This window comes from Taudactylus pleione, unplaced genomic scaffold, assembly GCF_031769625.1.
Source record: "Taudactylus pleione unplaced genomic scaffold, aTauple2 ptg000535l, whole genome shotgun sequence".
Lineage (NCBI taxonomy): Eukaryota > Metazoa > Chordata > Amphibia > Anura > Myobatrachidae > Taudactylus > Taudactylus pleione.
In genome coordinates this window covers 3,080,610-3,100,954 of record NW_028284937.1, presented here as the reverse complement: position 1 = coordinate 3,100,954, position 20,345 = coordinate 3,080,610, and the positions used below count along the sequence as shown (strand labels likewise).

At 42.6% G+C, this 20,345-nt stretch overlaps 1 protein-coding gene across 3 annotated transcripts in view; it reads left to right on the top strand.

Moving 5' to 3' along the window:
- LOC148501051 (myosin-binding protein C, fast-type-like) overlaps positions 1–20,345 on the top strand; it is a 157,899-nt gene that overhangs the window by 24,722 nt on the left and 112,832 nt on the right. For 2 of the 3 annotated variants that reach the window (XM_088450918.1, XM_088450917.1), the window contains exons 2-4: positions 13,466–13,696; positions 18,865–18,894; positions 19,327–19,356. In XM_088450918.1, the coding sequence (XP_088307044.1) occupies positions 13,466–13,696; positions 18,865–18,894; positions 19,327–19,356 (291 nt within the window). The remainder of the gene's footprint in view (positions 1–13,465; positions 13,697–18,864; positions 18,895–19,326; positions 19,357–20,345) is intronic. The other variant, XM_088450919.1, reaches the window with a different exon arrangement.

The window sequence follows — 20,345 nt, the reverse complement described above, 5'->3', positions numbered from 1 at the left end:
ATCCCGACACATGTCACAATCCCAGCGCAAATATCCTGACGGTAAGTATTAGGATAAGGGGGAGGGTTGGGGGTTAGGCACTAGGGGGAGAGTTGTGGTTTGGATGCTGAGAGGGAGGGTTAGATTTAGGCTGCGAGAGGGAGGGTTAGGTTTAGGGGTTGGGTTAGAGTACTTACTGACCAGTGCCGGTATTCCAACCCAGTCGGGATGCTGGCGTCGGAATTATAACCGCCGGGATCCTGAGCGCCAGCATCCCTTACCTACAGACATTTTGGGCCCCATTTACTAACGAGTTTGATCCATTACAAACTCATTGCGTATGTTAATTACAGCCAGAGCTATTTATCAATACAGATACTGTGGTTTTTAGGAAGCACTATTTTAATTTCATGTCTGCATAAGAAACAGCAGTGTAATACTATTCAACAGTATTATTTTTATTATTATTATTATTGTTATTATTATTATTATCCTTTATTTATATGGAGCCACAAGGGTTCCACAGCGCCTCGCAAAGTACACTAACAAATGAGCAAACTCGTAAAACAGCGACTTACAGTACAAGACAATACAGAATAAGAACATGGTTTATAAACATCGCTGCAGCGATCATAACACTCAAAAAAGCAGCAGGGCGTCATCTACCAAGTGTTAAGTGCCCTTGTGGAGAGTTTTGAGCAGATGATCGTATGAGTGAGGGAAGGAAAAGCACATAAGGGAAGAGGGCCCTGCTCGTGAGAGCTTACATTCTCTAGGGGGGGGGAGACAGACAGGGGTGACACAGATAGGGAAGACAGTGGGGAAGAAGCATGTAAGCAGTAGGTTAGGATGAGAGCTGGAAGGCTTTGAAGTAGTGAGTCTTGAGAGCCCATTTGAAGATTTGTAGAGAGCCTGATAGGGAGAGGGGGAGAGTTCCAGAGGTAGGGAGCAGCACGGGCAAGATCATGGAGGCAGGAGTGGAAGGAAGTGATCAATAAGCAAGAGAAGTGGGATGCATTTGTAGGAAAGGGAGGGAGATTAGTGTGATGTGTGATGTAGATGAAGGTGTGGTGAAGTGATAGGGAGAGGAGGATGGGTGCTCAGCTTAGTGGTTGGGTAGTAGGACCATTGTAGGGGAGAATGACAGTGTTGAAGGCTTTTCAATAATTCTGGTGAAAGAACACTGTTGGTGAATGTCTATGCTTGATGAACAAAGTAGTGGTTTTTTTTTTTTTTTTTGTTTTATTGAGGAGAATATATGTGATTTAAAGTGTTTTGAAAATGAGTAATAAAAAAAGAAGTTCAAAGTTGTGAGGCTAGGCAAAAGCAATGGTAAATCAGGCCATATATACAAGGTTTAGAGGTTACTTTGCATTGGTACAAATTAGGGGTGTGCACCGGACACTTTTCGTGTTTTGTGTTTTGGTTTTGGATCTGGATCTTTCTTCGTGTTTTGGATCTGGATTGGTTTTGCCAAAACCACCCTTCCGTGTTTTGGGTTCTGGGTTTTGTGTTTTGGATCTGGATTTTTTCTTAAAAAATAAAAAAAAAACGCTAAAATCACATAAATGGGCCTTTTTTTGTTCCTACGCTATTAATAACCCCAATAACATTAATTTCCACTCATTTCCACTCTATTCTGAACACCTCACACCTCACAATATTGTTTTTAGGCCAAAAGGTTGTACCGAGGAAGCTGGATGACTATGCTAAGCGACACAAGGGGGCGGCACAAACACGTGGCCCATCTAGGAGTGGCACTGCAGTGGCAGACAGGAAGCCAATCAGCGTTATGGTGCCCATTTGCATGTAGCACGAACCCGGGAGATCCGTGCTACATGCATCTGTGTGATTGGCACAGAGCAATGACAGGTCCGTGAGACCCGTCTGTGCTGCTGTGGTAAAAAAAAAAAAAAAAACCTGTGTAAAAAAAGAAAAAAATGGCGTGCACCCCCCCAAAAAAGAGCAACCAGCCCCGGGCATTAGTAACCCAGTGCTGGGTGTGCTTAAATACAGGGGACAAACGACGTAGGGGTCCCCTGTACTTAAGCACAACCAGCACCGGGCTAGTCAGAACCAGCGCTGGTTGTCAAAATACGGGGGACAAACGACGTAGGGGTCCCCTGTATTCTGCGCAACCAGCTCTGGGCTCTGATCCGGTCCTGGTTCTGGAAATATAGGGGACAAAAAATGAGTAGGGTTCCCCTGTATGTTCCAGAACCAGCACTGGACTTTTTCTAGCGGGGGGCTGATGCCACAGCCAGGGGAGCCCTTTCACCGGGCCCCCCAGCCGCAGCATCAACCCTGACCGCTAGTCAGCCCAGGCCGGGGATCCCTGGAGAGCTGGGGACCCCCCCAATAAAGGGGTCACCCTCTCCAGGGCACCCCAGGCCCAGGCTGATAGCCCGGGGCTATCCCCGCCACCCCTGGTGGCGGTGGGTGGCGGGTTGATTGTGTGGTGTGGTGTAAATAAAGAATATCAAACATTGTCTTTACAAGTAGAACTGCAAGTCCCAGCTAGCCTGCCCCGCATGCTGGTACTTGGAGAACCACAAGTACCAGCATGCAGGGCATTAAGGGCCCACTAGTACCTGTAGTTCACCTGTAAAAAAAATGTTTAAAAAAACACAGGACACACACACCGTGACAGTATAAGTTTATTAAACATACATACACACACACACATGTACACATACTCACCTATGTAACCTGTAGCATCGGTCCACTTGTCCGGTAAAGTATCCCTAGGGGACCTGTGAAAAAAAACATACTCACCATCTCCTATGCGAGGTTCTGTCCTCTTCGTTCCAAAGTAGGCATCCCCGGACTTGGCAAAAAAAAAAAAACGAAAACGCGATCCACGAACTTAGTACCGTTCTATAGAACGGTACTTCCCGAATGAGAGCTTAGCGGCGGGGTATCACCATGGAAACCCCGCTGCTAAGCGTTCATTGGCTGAGAGAGGTCATCTCCCGTCTCTCAGCCAATGAACGGCTCCCTCCATTGTAGTCAATGGTGGGAACCGCAGGGTAAACTTTAATAACCTTGCGGCTCCCAGCATTGACTACAATGGAGGGAGCCGTTCATTGGCTGAGAGACGGGAGATGGCCTCTCTCAGCCAATGAACGCTTAGCAGCGGGGTTTCCATGGTGATACCCCGCCGCTAAGCTCTCATTCGGGAAGTACCGTTCTATAGAACGGTACTAAGTTCGTGGATCGCGTTTTCGTTTTTTTTTTTTTGCCAAGTCCGGGGATGCCTACTTTGGAACGAAGAGGACAGAACCTCGCATAGGAGATGGTGAGTATGTTTTTTTTCACAGGTCCCCTATGGATACTTTACCGGACAAGTGGACCGATGCTACAGGGTTACATAGGTGAGTATGTGTACATGTGTGTGTGTGTATGTATGTTTAATAAACTTATACTGTCACGGTGTGTGTGTCCTGTGTTTTTTTTAAACATTTTTTTACAGGTGAACTACAGGTACTAGTGGGCCCTTAATGCCCTGCATGCTGGTACTTGTGGTTCTCCAAGTACCAGCATGCGGGGCAGGCTTGCTGGGACTTGCAGTTCTACTTGTAAAGACAATGTTTGATATTCTTTATTTACACCACACCACACAATCAACCCGCCACCCACCGCCACCAGGGGTGGCGGGGATAGCCCCGGGCTATCAGCCTGGGCCTGGGGTGCCCTGGAGAGGGTGACCCCTTTATTGGGGGGGTCCCCAGCTCTCCAGGGATCCCCGGCCTGGGCTGACTAGCGGTCAGGGCTGATGCTGCGGCTGGGGGGCCCGGTGAAAGGGCTCCCCTGGCTGTGGCATCAGCCCCCCGCTAGAAAAAGTCCAGTGCTGGTTCTGGAACATACAGGGGAACCCTACTCATTTTTTTCCCCTGTATTTCCAGAACCAGGACCGGATCAGAGCCCAGAGCTGGTTGCGCAGAATACGGGGGACCCCTACGTCGTTTGTCCCCCGTATTTTGGCAACCAGCTCTGGTTCTGACTAGCCCGGTGCTGGTTGTGTTTAAGTACAGGGGACCCCTATGTCGTTTGTCCCCTGTATTTAAGCACACCCAGCACTGGGTCACTAATGCCCGGGGCTGGTTGCTCTTTTTTTGGGGGGGGGGCACGCCATTTTTTTCTCTTTTTACACAGGTTTTTTTTTTTTTATTTACCACAGCAGCACAGACGGGTCTCACGGACCCGTTAGTGCTCTGTGTCAATGACACAGATGCAAGTAGCACGGATCTCCTGGTCCGTGCGTGCATCTGTGTCATTGAAATACACAGCAGCACAGACGGGTCTCACTGACCCATCTGTGCTCTGTGTCACTGTCAATCACACAGATGCATGTAGCACGGATCTCACGAGTCCGTGCTACATGCAAATGAGCACCATAATGCTGATTGGCTGAGAGCCGTGACAGACGGCTCTGTCAGCCAATCAGCACTTTGCCCATTAAAGGCAAAGGCATTTTTTTTTAAATGGCCGCTCGAGGCAAAACCTCGAGATCCGACAGCAGATCTCGAGGTTTTGCCTCGGGAGAGGGATCCGGGGCAGACAGGGAGATCCGAGCTTGGGCTCGGATCGCCCCGGATCCCCGAAGTTCGGGTGGGTTCGGTTCTCAGGGAACCGAACCCGCTCATCCCTAGTACAAATAAGAATTTAGTTTTCTATGAAAAAAGAGGCAACACAAATAGTAGCAAGTGAGATAATGGGCCTGATTCAGAGCCGTACGCTATTTGCGGTCGTTCGTCCAGAAAATAGGGGTGGCTATTCAAATGAACCGTTCGCTCTTTGCGGTCTGTTCACACCTCTATGTCTAAACGAGCGAACAAAACTTGTGGTCGTTTTTTGTAAAAATACGCCCCCTGGCCGCTCGCATCCTACGTCATGTCCGCTATTTATTAGATTAATCGAGTACATCGACCAGCGTATGAACTGCTCGCTATTCTTGTGGTTGGCTTTTGCTACCACAATTGCGAGCAGTTCTGGCTATAAAATAACCCAGTGACGTGGTCAATGACGCTGCTGTATTAATTATGCACACCCTTAAAACGCCCGTTTTGACCTTTAAGCACGCCTGCGTTCGGATCTCCCCTCCCCGTTTTCAAGCACCTTCCCCTGTTACCACCGACATACGCCTCCTCATGTCACTCAAAATAGCAGGCATTCGCTATTTAGCGAACAAACGATTTTCGGCCGCACTGACTGGTTCGCGCATGCGTATTACAATCCATACACATGCGCAGTTGGGCAAACATCGCTCGTAGCGAACGAGCGGCCGCTTACGAGCGGCTCTGAATCAGGCCCAATGTCTTTGCAATGATCAAACAAGGAGTTCAGTGTTGCATGCTCCATAGGTGTCCATATGCAGTATTGATAGCAGTTTAGTTGTGTTTGATGAAATGTTTTCCTTCTGTTTTTCTTTGGTTTAACAGTAGCTGTATTTGTCACTTAGAGCTCGTTGTCTTAATTGAAGAGAGAAACTGTACTATTCTTACCCATTGTCCCCTTCGTCCCTCTCACATTGCCCCCTCCATCTCTCTCCCATTGCCCCCTCTGTCTCACTCCCATTTTTTCCCATGTTTCTCTCATTGCCCCTCCATGTGTTTCCCTTTACCACCTTCATGTCTCTCCATTTGTCCCCTTCATGTCTCTCCCTTTGCCATCTCCATGTCTCTCCCTTTACCCCCACTACCACCGCTCTATTACGCACCGCCAACCCCTCTCCCACATGTGCAAAAAATATATATATTTTACATAAAAAAAAAACTGTCCAGCCTCCGTAGGCCACCGGCTGCCACGGCACCCCAGGGACAATGCCGCGGCACCCCAGGGAGCCGTGGCGCACAGCTTGGGAACCACTGTTGTGTTTTCCTGTGCACTGGTCAAGTAACACAGCTGGTGCCCAAAACAATATATAATTGATAACAGAATAGGTCCCTCCAAAACTTGTTCTATCTATATAGCAAAAATACCAAGTTTCCATGGTGTCATCAACTAAATGTATAACTAAAAAACATGTCCCATATTCAGACATGGTGTATACACATCTCCTATACCTTATTAATATTATATATAGCAACAATCTTGAATTCCATTATCTGTGCTACTTACAGTATGATTAGTATAATTAAGGAACAGGGTCCAGTCTCAGTTCAGCTATGTGTCTCCTGCCAGTGTACACACAGACACAGACACGCCAGCAGCTGCCTCTAGTCTTGGATATCTGGATAAAGGCAAAAAAGGGAGTGATCAGAGGACGCAAAAGGAAACCTATCCACTTGCTGTATGTACACTGTTTGGAATCTGAGATCTCTAGAGACATACCAGTGCTTATTTAACATTCTAGAAGGGCTTTGAGGTAAATAGTGTGTGTGTTATGGGAAGCGAGCTTAGTTAATAGATCTCTGTGGCTCAGCAGAATGCTGAATTTGAGATGCATGTAGTCCGAGACTTTATTTATTTTATGGATGTATTTTAGTGATTAGACTGGCTAGGATGATGCCCAAGGATATAATCAGAGGTTATAGATAAGATCTAGATTTGCAGACTATGGGGCAGATGTATTAAGTTCTGGAAAGTGATAAACTATCAGCCAATCAGCTCCTAACTGTCATTTTTCAAAGACAGACTGTAACATGACAGTTAGGAACTGAGTGGCTGGTCATTTATCACTCTCCAATTTATCACTTTCCAGAGCTTAGTACATCTCCTAAATCAAGTCCAGAAAAACAAAGCATGTTTCATTACAATGTAATATACCAGTGTTTCTCAAACACAGTTCTGAGGGCACCCTAACAGTCCAGGATATAGGGATATCCATACTTGAGCCCAGATGGTCAAATCAAAAGAACTAAGGTAGTAATTAAGTCACAAAGTGACTGAGATACTAATTAATTCACCTGTACTGAAGCATGTATATCCTTAAACCCTGGATTGTTAAGGTGCCTTGAGGCACCCTAATACACAGTAATGTATAAAATGAAAACTAATTTTTTGTAAAATTTTCATCTGATTTTTAACCCTGATAGTATAGTAAGTAATATTTTACAGCACAGACTTGAACAATCCATTGAGATTACTTGGAGACTGTTACAGTATGTTTGATGCATCAAGCAATGAAAAGCGTGGAGAAGTGGACCAGTGTTGAAGTTGCCCATAGCAACCAATCAGCTTGTACCTATCATTTTATAGAATGTATTTGATAAATGCCACCTCAAAGATGATTGGTTTCTATGGTCCAGCAAGATAAATCAGCCCAGGTTTCTAATTAAGTAAAAGTCACAATTCAAATCCTATGTTCTAGTTATATAAGATAATCAAAAATCAAAATGTGAGTTTTGCCAGTTTCTAATATATTTACATCTAGGAAATATTATTTAGAAAGCTGTAGCCTGTAATCACATGTATTAGCCATTGATGATTTCAAGTCTGGTCTAGAAACCCACACCGCATAAAAATAATACTCCAATTTTGTACTGTTGGTTCCTTTTCATATCACGCAATAGGTCATGGAATGAAGTGGTAACTTGGCTCCTGCAGGTTGATAGAACAGTGCTTAGCAGGTTTTCATCTTTTTCCCACTGGCAGGACCCCAAGAGACTGTTTAATACAACACTTGGAATTCAGCATCTATAACATGTTCTGCACAAAGACCTCTATTGTATCTAATGCTTTGTTCCCTACCCATGTTAGCACTGTGGTTCTAAATAGGCATTTTCCTGACCAGCATGAGTAGAGGTTTCAGGTACTGTAGATGTTTCTGGCCGAGCCCTATTGCTCTCCTTGGTAAAACAACTGACCTAACCTTAGAGACTACCAACTCAGCTTCACTATGTGATCAGACTTGGAATTATGTTTGACCGTGAACTTAGCTTTCAATCAACAAGTTTTCATTAAGTCATCATTCTACAGTCTAAGAAAACCTTCCAGGATTAAAAACCTGATACCTCTAAAACATCCTAATATCTTAGTGCATGCCTTTGTGCCATCTAATCTGCTCTACTGTAATGTTGGCTGAAAGTCCTACACCACCTAGAGGTGCTTCAAAATGCAGATCAAAGGATTCTAATAAATCAGTCCCACTCATGAAACACAAATACCTTTTCACCATTCATGGAGATGGCTCCATGTAGAACAATACATGTACATTTATATTCCTATAACAACATAAAACAATACTTATATTACAAGATTAGTTTTTTGATGTAGAAATTATTTTATTAACAAGGAAACTCTTGGCCCATTATTTTTGCCCTTGTTGACCTTATCACTATCGTGTAAATCCATTAACTATCACACACCTTTGGTTTGGTTGGTCAATAACTAAGCAAAACGTTTAATTCTTTTATTACATTAATTTAGCTGTATATTAATGCACCTTGTCAAACAATGCTCCGGGACTCCCAAACACCATTCCTTTAACAATAATTTCTGAGCACCGATAACAACCATTGGCGAGTATTGCTAGCCACTTTTGCGAAGTACAGATAAATGCTATTGCTGAGTACTGATAACCTCCAATGCCAAGTACTGATAGTAGCCACTGCAGAGTACTGATAACTACCATTGCCCAGTACTGATTGCCGACATTGCTGAGCCCTGATAATAGCCACTGCAGAATACTGATAACTGCCATTTCCAAGTACTGATAACCGCCATTTCCCAGTACTGATAACCTACATTACCGAGTACTGATTTTCGCCAATGCCCAGTACTGATAACCACCATTGCCCATGGCTAATAGCCGCTATTACCCACTACTGATAGCCGCCATTTCTCAGTACTGATATCCGCCATTTCTCAGTACCGATAAAAGCCATTGCCAAGTACTGATAGCCGCCATTGCCCAGTACTGATAGCTGCCATTGCCCAGTACTAATAGCCGCCATTGCCCAGTTCTGATAGCTGCCATTGCCCAGTATTGATAATAGTCATACCCATGTACAGCATATAACTGTATAGCATAGCAAGTATAGCATATTTACACAAAGGGTGGCCATGTAGTCATTTCTAGAGTTCCATAAGGTAGCAACAATCTTTTCTTTTTATATAAGTAACTTAATTTTCTTTCAAATTGATTTTGTGGTGTATTATACTAAAAATTATAAAAAAAATAAATTGTAAGTGATGATACTGTATTTGCCATGTGATTTGTATATTTACTACTGGCATGATGCCGATTTATCGGACCTCCACTCTGGGAGATGTCGGAGGGGAGGGCCAAGTACAGGAGGATCCCCTACTCTCTCAGGAGTCAGGGGGACATCCCCAAACTTTGTGAGTCTCTTAGACATTCCATAAGAGTGGGCAAGGATGCATTTAGATGTATTCTAATAAAGCTTAAATAAAATCATGTCAATGGAAATTGAATGATCCTGCAAATGCCAATAGAATGAAATGCATTCTTCTTTCTAACAGCAATGTCACAGTTTATTATTTGATCGCTGTGTGATACCTCATACCTTTATAGCTGCACATAAAGGGGATGTATGTGACACTCGCACAGTGGTAGAAGCTGCTGCCAGCCTATAGCAACCAAATGTTTCCTATCACTGTTTGGATCCAAACTAGACATACAGTATGACCAATGCTGACTATGCTGTGAGTTACAGCGTCTATGGTATACAGTAATAGAAAGCAAGCAGAAGACAGTGACAGGCGGAAGAGAGACGACAGGAGAATATAAATGACCTGAAAGCAATACTAGAATCAGAACATTTGAGCTCCTGTTAAAAACTGCTGATCTTGACTTTAACAGCTTCAATTAGAATTTCTCTCCTTCATTGCCAGCGATTAGATGGATCTGATGGGCTAAATGAGAGTATGTTCTCACAGGTTCTCTATCTAATAAAGGAGACCTAGAAGTTCAGGGCAATGGAACGTGCTGAGTGAACATGGGTTTAATATGCAGCGATGTATTATGATACCACTCATGTCCTTGCTTTGGATTTTATATTGAATATATTTTCACATACTGTCCAGCACAGACTCCCAGACATTTCAGTCAGCAACTGCAAACGTTTATAGGTAACTGTAACTGTTACCATGCAGAAAATTGTCTCGTAATAAGAAAATCTAACTAGAACATGGGCTGGAATGTATTATAAAATAGAAAGGTCATATTTACCTGGCTATGTGGGCAATAAGGTATATGTTATATATGTTATAACAGGATATGTGCGGGTACGGTTCTCAGAGAACCGACAACAACCGAAGTTAGGGGTTCCAAGTCGAACCAAGTCCGAGTTCGGAATCACTTTGGGGTACTGAGTTGAAACGAGTTCCGGTTGCGGTCTTCCTACGGTACTGAACTGGGATTTAAAAGCCGAACTCGGGTTTTGAATTGCATGCTAACAGGTCAAAGTGACGGAATTTTAGCAGTTTTTTATTTTTTTGTTTAAAAAGAAAAATACAGATCCAAAACCAAAACACGTGAGGGTGGTTTTGCAAAACCAAAACACGAAGATGAATCCGGATCTAAAACCAAATCCAAAGCCAAAACATGAGGGTTGGCGCACATCTCTAGTTATATCGCGCCCTGAAATTTAAATTAATCTCCATCCCTTCCATACCTTTAACAGACTGGAATATTTATTTTTTTAGAATATGCCATTTATCTGCATTGAGCCCAGTACCTAAAATACAAAGATTATATTAAATCATAACATAAAAAAAATTGGAATATTATCATTTAACAAATATTTATTTCCTTTATTCAATACTTAGCTGAGGCACATTTATCAGTTTTTACATAACTTGTATTATAAACACAAATGGAGCAAGAGTCTCTGCAAAATATCTTAAGTTGGGTCAAATTTTGTTTAGTTGAGAACAAGTTTGATATTTTCCCACAGGTTTTAATGAGATTAAGGTCCGGACTGTGCCTACACCAGTCAATGACATCTAATTTCGTCACGTTATGGCAGCGCTTCTCAAATCCAGCCCTCGGGACACCCTAACAGTTCATGTTTTCCATATCTCCTTGCTGGAGTACGGGTGTATTCATCTCTGACTGACACATTTTAAAAGATCCACAGGTGGTAATAATTATTTCACTTGTGATTCTGGGAGGAGAGCTGGAAAACATGCTCTGTTAGTGTGCCTCGAGGACTGGATTTGGGAAGCACTTTGTTTAGGCACTCCAGTGTTGCTCTTGCAGTGTGCTTTGGATTATTATTCTATTAAAAGACAAACTTCTTCCTAAAGTCGCACAGCGGGTACTAGGTTCTTGTTTATATCATCAATCTTCCCATCAATCCTAACAAGACTGCAAGTGCCTGCTGCTGAATACCATCCTGAGAACACGATGTTACCATCTTCATTTATCAGGTGTTACCTGGCCCACGTGCAATGTATGATTAGTGCCATTCATCCCAGCCTAACATTCAGGCCAGACAGTTCCACAACAGTTTCATCAGACCAAAATAAAATTCTTATGCGTATCTACCATATTTTCTAGGTATCTACCATGCTCTAGGTCTAGGACCTCGCACAGAGAGGGGTATTTCTTGCTACAAGCTAAATGGCAACAGTTTATTCACTAATTTCCAACACAGGTGGAGTCAAGCTTTGCAGTTGTTATTATCCTTTTGACATAGAAATAATTTCTGTTTTCCAATATTAGCAAAGTGTGGCATGGATTTTGAATATTTATTTTGATTTGTTATAGTAGTTACAGTTGCAGTATCATTGCTTTTTCATAGTACTATGAAAAATTGGTGCTGGTACTCACCTAAACTCCTGAAGGTCCTGTGGCTAAGTTAGTGTCTTTCTGGCCTATTAAGAAGCAAAAATGGGGAATGGAATAGTCTGGTGTTGTAAGTCCCAGGAAGGGGAGTTACTATATGCCTGGCAATGATGGAAGCAGAACTTCCTGTTTCCTGAACAAAAATGCTGACTGTACTCAGTGCCCTTACCATCATGTCTATAAATGTACTGCTGGCGCACATAATGCTTTAAGCAGCATTTCACACTCCTGAACCTTATGGTACCTGCGTTACGGCGTCCATATACTGCTTGATGAAATTCTGTTTGCCGACAAGACGTATGTATCTAATGGCCCTGTGTTAAAAGTTGGTATCGCTAGTACTTAAAGGTTAGAAGAAAAAAAAGAAGGGAACAGGGACAGGGTCTCACAAGGGCACACATATGCGCCTAATTTAGTCTTAAAGCTCGTCATGAACTTTTCTAAAATGTTTGAAACCAGACACATAGGGGTAAGTTTACTAATGTGACAGTTTTTAGAAGTGGAGATGTTGCCCATAGCAACCAATCAGATTCTAGCTATTATCTTGTAGAAGGTGTTAGTTAAATGTTAAGTAGAATTTGATTTTTTGCTATGGGCAACATCTCCACTTCTAAAAACTCTCACTTTAGTAAATATACCCCATACTGTAGGCCGCGGAGCCCCATTTAACAAGATAAAACAAAATGGGTGCAATATAGTGCTAGGTCTCATTGCGCTCGCAGCACTATGTTGTTAACTGCTGCTGATCTTTAACACTATCTTACCATGCAATCAGTGATAGTGTTATTTTACCAGGCAAAGGCTTTCTTCTGCCCTGCGGCCGCCTATGAGGGAAAACTTCAGAGCAGAGAGCAGTAGGGAAGGGGCGGTAGAGTAGGTGGGGAGAGGTGGAGAGCAGGAGAGAAGGGGCAGAAAGCGGAGCCAGGAGATAGAGCTGCAGCACTGCATTGTGGGTAGTGCACCGAATTACGGCTATCCATCAGGACATTACCACTCACCAGCGCAGATGAGTATTAGTATTGCCAGGCGAGTTTGAATCTACACAACGAGTGGTAAGTCTCAGACAATACAAAGCTCATACTTTTTTTATGGGTGGGAGAAAGCAGCTGCCAGAGCCGTAACTAGACATTTTTTTTGCCCTGTGCCAGAGAGAGCATTGGTGTTCCCCCCCCCCCCATTTTTTAAATAGGGACATAAGATAGTCCACCCGAAGAGGGACATGGTTTCATGGGGAAGGGCCAGGGAAGAGATAGGGTAGGCCAGGAGATGTTGGGGATAAAAGAAGAGGAAACTACAAGTGAGAATGATAATAAATAGGAAAATTGACAGGCCCAAACAGTGCCCCCTGCCCTGCAGTGCCCTGTACCATGGCACTGGTCGCACCACCCTAGTTACCGCTGTGGCAGCTGCTCACTAGAATAGGACAAGGTATCTGCCTTAATAGGTACCGGAAACGTGCTTAGGCATCCTTTTACCAATAGAAATGAGTGATAATACGCTTATCACTCATTGTTAAATGGGGCCTATAATCTAAGAATATAATCAAATAAGTGCAATAAGTGAACTGTAAGATGATTTCAGCCTATTGATGGTGATGCCACCATATAACAGTAAACACTAAAGGGGTTTAAAAATTAAAATGAACTATACTAGTTTCTGTCTTACTATATTAGAATATGCTACACACATTTTTAATGGTTGCTTTGCAATAATTAATTGTCTTTATTTTAGCGGCGAAAAAGGGAGTAGGCGCAGCTAAGAAGCCGGCACCAAAAGCAGCGAAGGCGCCACAACCTGCTGCCAATGAGGCTGCACAGCCACCCCCAGCTGACGCCCCAACACCTGCTCCAGCTGAAGCCCCAACACCGGCTCCTGATGAAGCCCCAACACCAGCAGAGGACCCAACACCAGCGGAGGCAGAGGAATCAGAACCAGCTGACAATTCCAAAGAGGACCAGAAAGGTAAAGTAGTATATATAAATAATGCTCTTTTATATCACATTGTCAATTGGATTACTTGGATTTTGGCCATTTCAGATTTCATGAATCACTCTGTGAACCCAAGTACAGAGGTGTTCCGCCTTCCGATTACCTTCACTTATTTGTATTGTACACACCCTTCTGTCACAAAATACATTGCTTTATTGTGTCCGGATCCCATCTACTTCCTAGCTATGCATTTATGTTGCCTGGTGGGGGATTGCTTATTATATAGTTGTGAAGGGTTATGATACCATGCATTTGATTCAGATGTGTGTTGTGGCAAAGCTATGGTGATGATATAAATAGTAATACAGACACATAAATAGTGAGAAGGGACAGAAGGAGGGTACATACAGTACACATGATTTAATGTAATCTGGAGGTAGAAAAATACCTTTAAAATTGCTCATAGAATAGCATTTTCTATGGCACTTTGCAGTTTAAAGTTGCCACTTTAAAAAACAAACAAACAATTTATTAACAGAGTTATTTCATGAACAACTTTTTATAACCATCAGAAGTCTTTTAGTATTATTCACAAACAATGAACCAGAAGGCACTAGAATCTCCCGTGGAATTCTTGAAAACACATTCGATCTTATTATATACGTTGTATGTAATTCTTCTTTTTCCAAAGTTGATAGTAGAATGTTTAGAAACAGTCTTTTCTTAACCAAATATGTAATGTTGTTGGTCTGGAAAAAACCCGCTCTCCAAGGAAAACACCTAACACAAAAGGGCCAATAAGGCCATATATTAGTATAAATACCAATAATTTATTTTGTTTTTTTTGTAAAACTACATAAAAAATTCTTACATAAAATAGCCAATCAATCGTTGACACCTTTGACGATGTGTTGACAATAAACCCACTATCACCCTTAGGTGTGAGCTCAAATAGCGGGGTCCTCTGGGAGGTATTGGGATATGATGGCTTTGAGTAACCCTACGCGTTTCGTCCTATGCAGAGGACTTCAGCAGGGGTAATTTAGTATTAACTATAATAAATTATTTTAAAGAGACTGAAGAAAATACAATGATTAGCCCAATATAAAAAAAATGTCAGTAGACGCTAATATTAGTAACATTTATTTCAGTGAAATTTGGCTATATTTTAAATGTGCCCTTTCTAGAACATGAACTAGTAATACTAGCCAATAAGATAATTGTGTAAATAAAGCATATAACAATTTATTGTACCGCTCAGGTTTTAAATAAAGTAGCTGAGTGTTTCATTGTGTTGTCTTTATTATATTGTGTATGTTTTAATAAACTTTTTCCTTTACCTAAATGTATTGGTGTTAATTGTGCTGATGTTGTACGTGCTTTGTTTTATTTGTGGGTTGTCTCTTTGTATGTATTGTTAAATGTCCTTTGTGGTTAGTATTTGTTTGCAGCTATGTAATAAACTTTGTTTAGCAGGCAGCGTTTCAGTTACCTGTTGTCTGTTGATGTACTTTGATGTGAATGTCTTATGCTGAGCCGAATTATAAATACATGTAGGAGAGAACAACATAATAATCTATCAAGTGCCATGATGTTTGTTCTCATTGCATGCAATTTGCACAATGTACAAAAAGGTCAAATATACATTTTGTAGGTATGCGCAGTTAAACAAAAGAAGGGGACAAACAGGATATATATAAATAAATAAAGAGGAGGTGCAGGGGCATTTAATGTGTTAATCAGTATATAAACATCTGCCTTCTGATTGTTCAGTATGCAACCAGCATTTTGTAACCACTCCAATGGGCCTATTCATTATCCAGCCCCGATTGGCCCCTGATAATTGAGTATTCAACTCACATCAAGTTGCGATGATGGATACTAAAATACTGAAACAATTCAGTATTGCTCTGGTTGAGGGACAGCTGCTCCGATAAGCTGCCCCGTGAGCCCTTACACTGACACTTTCGCTGCTAATATGTAGCAGTGAAAGTTTACTATGCCGGGCATTATAAGTGCACATGCGTAAACTGAGATGAAGAGGGCCGATAGGATCCCTCTTCACAGCCTGGACATCCTACCCATAGGAAGGATCATTGCTGCTGGAACTAGGGAAGGCCATCCGTATATTAACCATCGATGGTGCCATCGGTAATTGCCAATGATGGAATGAAACTATTGATGGTGAACCATCAATGATTTTCACCCCTTTGATCACCACCTCTGCTGGTGTGGGGGGGGGGGGCACGGTTGGCCTCTGGCCAATCAGCATCGGGGTGGAGCTGAATGGAGCTTTGGGGGCGGGGCTGAGCTCTGTGTCGCTAGCACTGATGGGAAAAAACACATTGGATCGCCAGCCATTGATGGTCATCACTACCTGGTACTAATATCATCTGAAGATGGTGTCAGTTCCCGCAAACAAGCTCCGAAAGCTTTCATTTTTCTAAGTTTGTTGAATAGGCTGGGGGGAAGTAGTTATGTGACCGGCGGCCGCCGGTCACAATCCCGACTGCAGAATGCCGGCAAAGGATTTATGATAGGGGTCGAAATACCAATGCCTATCATAATCCCGATGCCAGGACGACACATTCCAGAACGAGGTAACGGGGCACCCGTCCTGTTAGTCGCAGGGTTGGAAGGTTAGGTTTAGGTCAGTTAGCGGGGTTAGCGTTAGGGATTGGGGGGGAGGTTAGGGTTAGGCTCCCATAGGGGGGAGTTTTAGGGTTAGGCACTCCCAGGGAGAGGTTAGGGTTGGGCACCCTCACGGGAGGGTTAAGTTTAGGGAGTGGTAAGGGAGGGTTAGAGTTATGGGGGGGAGAGGGGAGACTTAGATCACTTACCTGCCGTTGTCAAAATTTCCTGCTGTCTGGCTCATGCTGTCAGGATTTGAACCGCCGGCATTTCAATCCCATTCCGGCTGGGGCATATAACACAGCAAACACAAGCTTCCCCAGCTACTGCCACATACTGTACCTGCCTGATATCACCTGCTCTGCACAGGAGTAACTTCCTGTGCGGTACCTGGCCATTGCCTGTGAAGCAAACACAGAGATATATTCATACACTGTTCTAGCTCAGAGTGCAGCAAAACTAGAGATGCAATGAGGGGTGTCAGGTATGGGACCAGTGCTGCCACCGAGGGCACAAGGCCAAGGGAGAAGCACTGTTGCTACCTCTGTGGCACCAGTCTCTGGCTTGTGGGGTGCCTGGAAGAGCACCCGGCTGTACCACGCCCAGGTTCCTGCTCCCAGCTTCCTCTTTTGTGCTGTGATGATGTCACATGTGCGGGTTGAGGCCAGGGCCCAGGTGTGCTATGGCGCTGAGCCAATCCCTGCCCAAGCTCATAAATGCAATCTAAGATACAAGTGTAAAGAGCAAATAAAAAATGTCTATGATAGCCACATTGGCACTGCCAGGGATGAGGACTTTTTACCTATTGCGGGTCTTACTTTATACATAAATTAATTTAGAACTGGAATCTCTATGCATGCTACATTTGGAAATAGCGTGCGCATTGCCTTGTTGCCGAGGGGAGGCGTGGTCAGGCCATGGTGGGGGTGCAGCCCATCTGGAGAGTGTGACTGGCATTTAAGCGCTAGTCTGCCTCCAGCCTCCATTATTCTTCTTTGTAATGCCAGGTTCTCCACTGTTCAGTTTACCCTTTATGCTTCCCTAATGAGCAGTACTGGCTGTTGCAATAGAACTGAGTTATAACATCATCACCTGCCTGTAATTCATTTTCCACCCCTCCCTCCTGACGCATACAAAATACCCTGCCATGCGGATTCAGGGGGAGGGGGACTGGGAGGGACAGAGAAGACATGGGGCGGAACTTGGGGTAGATGGAGGTGACCCGGCGTATTCCAGGTCCCTTTACTAATATAATATAGTGCTATTTAATGATAGACACATGCCAGATGCTTTCATATGGGTGAATGTTTGTAATTTAAGCACAACCTGAATAACGTGCTTACCAAAGCTCTAATTACAAACCAGAGAGTACTATTAAGATATTGGAACATTGCAACTAAATGATTGTGAAAATCAATAAAATGATTTATCTCATTGTATGTGATAGAAAGTATTTGTCTTTTGTCTGTTTCATGTTTTTTGTGTTAGTACTGTATATATCTGCAACTTTATCAATGTACCAGTTAAGCCAGGAGAGTGTTTTTAGCTTACACTGCAAAGTAAAAATGAAAGCTAAAACTACAATAGTTAAAACAAATAATAATAATAACTATTAATAATATATAAACTATCATTTAAAACATTGATCAATGATCTCCCCTGGAATGTTCCATGGTGATCGCAGTAAAGACGGAATTATGTCATGGTGTCATTGAACAATTGATGCTGGTAATTTTAATTGAATATTGTTTTACTTTACAATAAAATATAGATATTGTAAGAATTGATTAGTATTATTTGTTGCTTCTGTGTGCTTTGTAGTATTGGATGAACCGTCCCTTGCAAAGCATGCTTTTTATTTACGTTCTCCTTGTTTATATGTTTCTGTCTGTCTCAAAGAATGCTATATCTGTGATGCGTTTCATTTATCAGCATGAAAGTTTTGATTGTTTTTCGTCTGTCGTCACAAATGTCTGTAGTCCACGTCTTGTCAGGTCTGGCGCAAGCCCTCGGAGGTCTTCCCTTGGGTGCTGTGCCCGCAGCGTTACACTGACATGGAACAGCAGCAGCCAGAAGCTGTACATGTAATAATCTGCTGGCTGCTTCTCCCTTATGTCAGGTCATGGCGCTATGTGTGGAGGTGTCACAGGGGGAGTTATAAACAATGGATGAGTGATATTATGTCACTCGTTCAGTTTTAGGTGCCCTCTAACCATTAGTGCCCTAGGCAACCACCTAGGTCTGCCTAATGGTAGTGCTGACCCTTTTGCATTTTCGCATGCTGAAGTTATCAAACACTCATCATCCGTTATTGAAGGACCAAGGTCTTGCCGGTTTGGGAGATGCTCCTGGAGAGTCCTTTTGCATGGGGCATGAAAGGTCATTGGAAGACCCGGACTGGAAAGTCGTCCTGCCAGAAAACTGCCTTGCCATTGTGATGATGAAGCCATGCTATTTGCAGATGCTCATTATTGGTGTAGTGCACGGTACACAACTGGGTGAATATTGTCAATGCCAATCTCTCCTCAGTACCTTTTTCTGAGTGTCCATTTTAATGTTTTGACTTACAGAAAGTATTGATGAAGAGCCATCAGAGGAAGGTAAGTCTTCCACATTTAGAGATCCAGTCATCAGATTTGATACATCATCCTTATAGAACGAAGAATACTCGGACAGTTCTAAACAGTTACAGAAGATTGGAATAGTGACACCTAGAGCTTTCTTGTGGTATTGTATTCCCAACAACAAGTGGTGAAAAAGTAGTACTGTATATCCCAGCACAACATTTGGTGGGTTAGGATGGAGTTATGGTTGAGCAGTCAATCTGCAATGTGTAGGAGTGGCTGCATTGCAACAGTAAACCAGAAAGTCAATACCTTATCATCCTTATAGGATCATGCTATCGTCATGAGACCTTGTGTAAGTTACATATATGATCAGCCGGTACACCCCCTGGTATACTTTATAGCAAATAACGGCATCTCTTTTCTGTACTTATTTACAAGTGTCCATTTTCATTCTTTGATTTACAGAGGACTACTTTGAAGATTTTTCATCCTACGGTAAGTTCTTCACATAGAGATAACAGAATATAGATAATCAACCATTGAATTCCAACTTTCCAAAAACGCAAAGGATAAGTTATTAATAAAATGTTTATTCCATGTGTTGACATGAGCAGGCATCTCAGGAAGGTTTGTTATGTAAAGCCGTACACACAAAAAAAAAAGCAGTAAAACAATAATAAGTAATAATACACACACTGTGGATTTTATATTATTATGAGTCAGTCAGTTTTGATAACTGCAGGTGGAACATTTGCTATAGTCTGTCTGATAATAAATAATAAGAGCCCAGCAACGAATGGGAAGAATCAGAAGATCTCCTGTTGTGTTCATCTCATCGCATTCCTTGTGGAGATACAGCACGGAAGATACAATATGCAGTATTTGGAAGAAGAATATTCCTCGATAAGCTATTGTGATGACTGTGTATAGTAGTAAAGAGATAAAGCAGAACGTAAAGAAGATAAGATCTATTGACCAGCTGAAGATCAGAAGAATCAGGACTGACAGTGGACTATGTTTTAAATGAAGTTCATGCTATTGGCCAACTCCACACAAGAATCTCTCACAGCCCTTGAAACGATGAGTGTGCAATACAAGGTGAAGGACCTGAGGACGTGCTGCTTTTTATCGAAGAAATTACAAGCCTATGATATCAATATTTTTATGTGCAACTTCTTTAATTTTTATTTATTTTTGCATACACAGCTATGTACCTGGCTGGGTGGTCTGTACATCCCTACTCAAGAAACAAGTCACACCTGTGACATCACTCATTATTAGTCCTGTATGCTGCAGCACTGCTAATACTAATGCAATACAGACTTTTTTTATTATATTTTTTTTATGCACCACATATTGTACATTTCAGGAAAAGTAATTGAGCTATCACAATTGCACCCTATTTTGAGTTTGTACGATAGGGAAACAGAAAGATAAATAAACCATTTCTATAGATTTATTCTTTATTGGGGGTAATTGTTGCT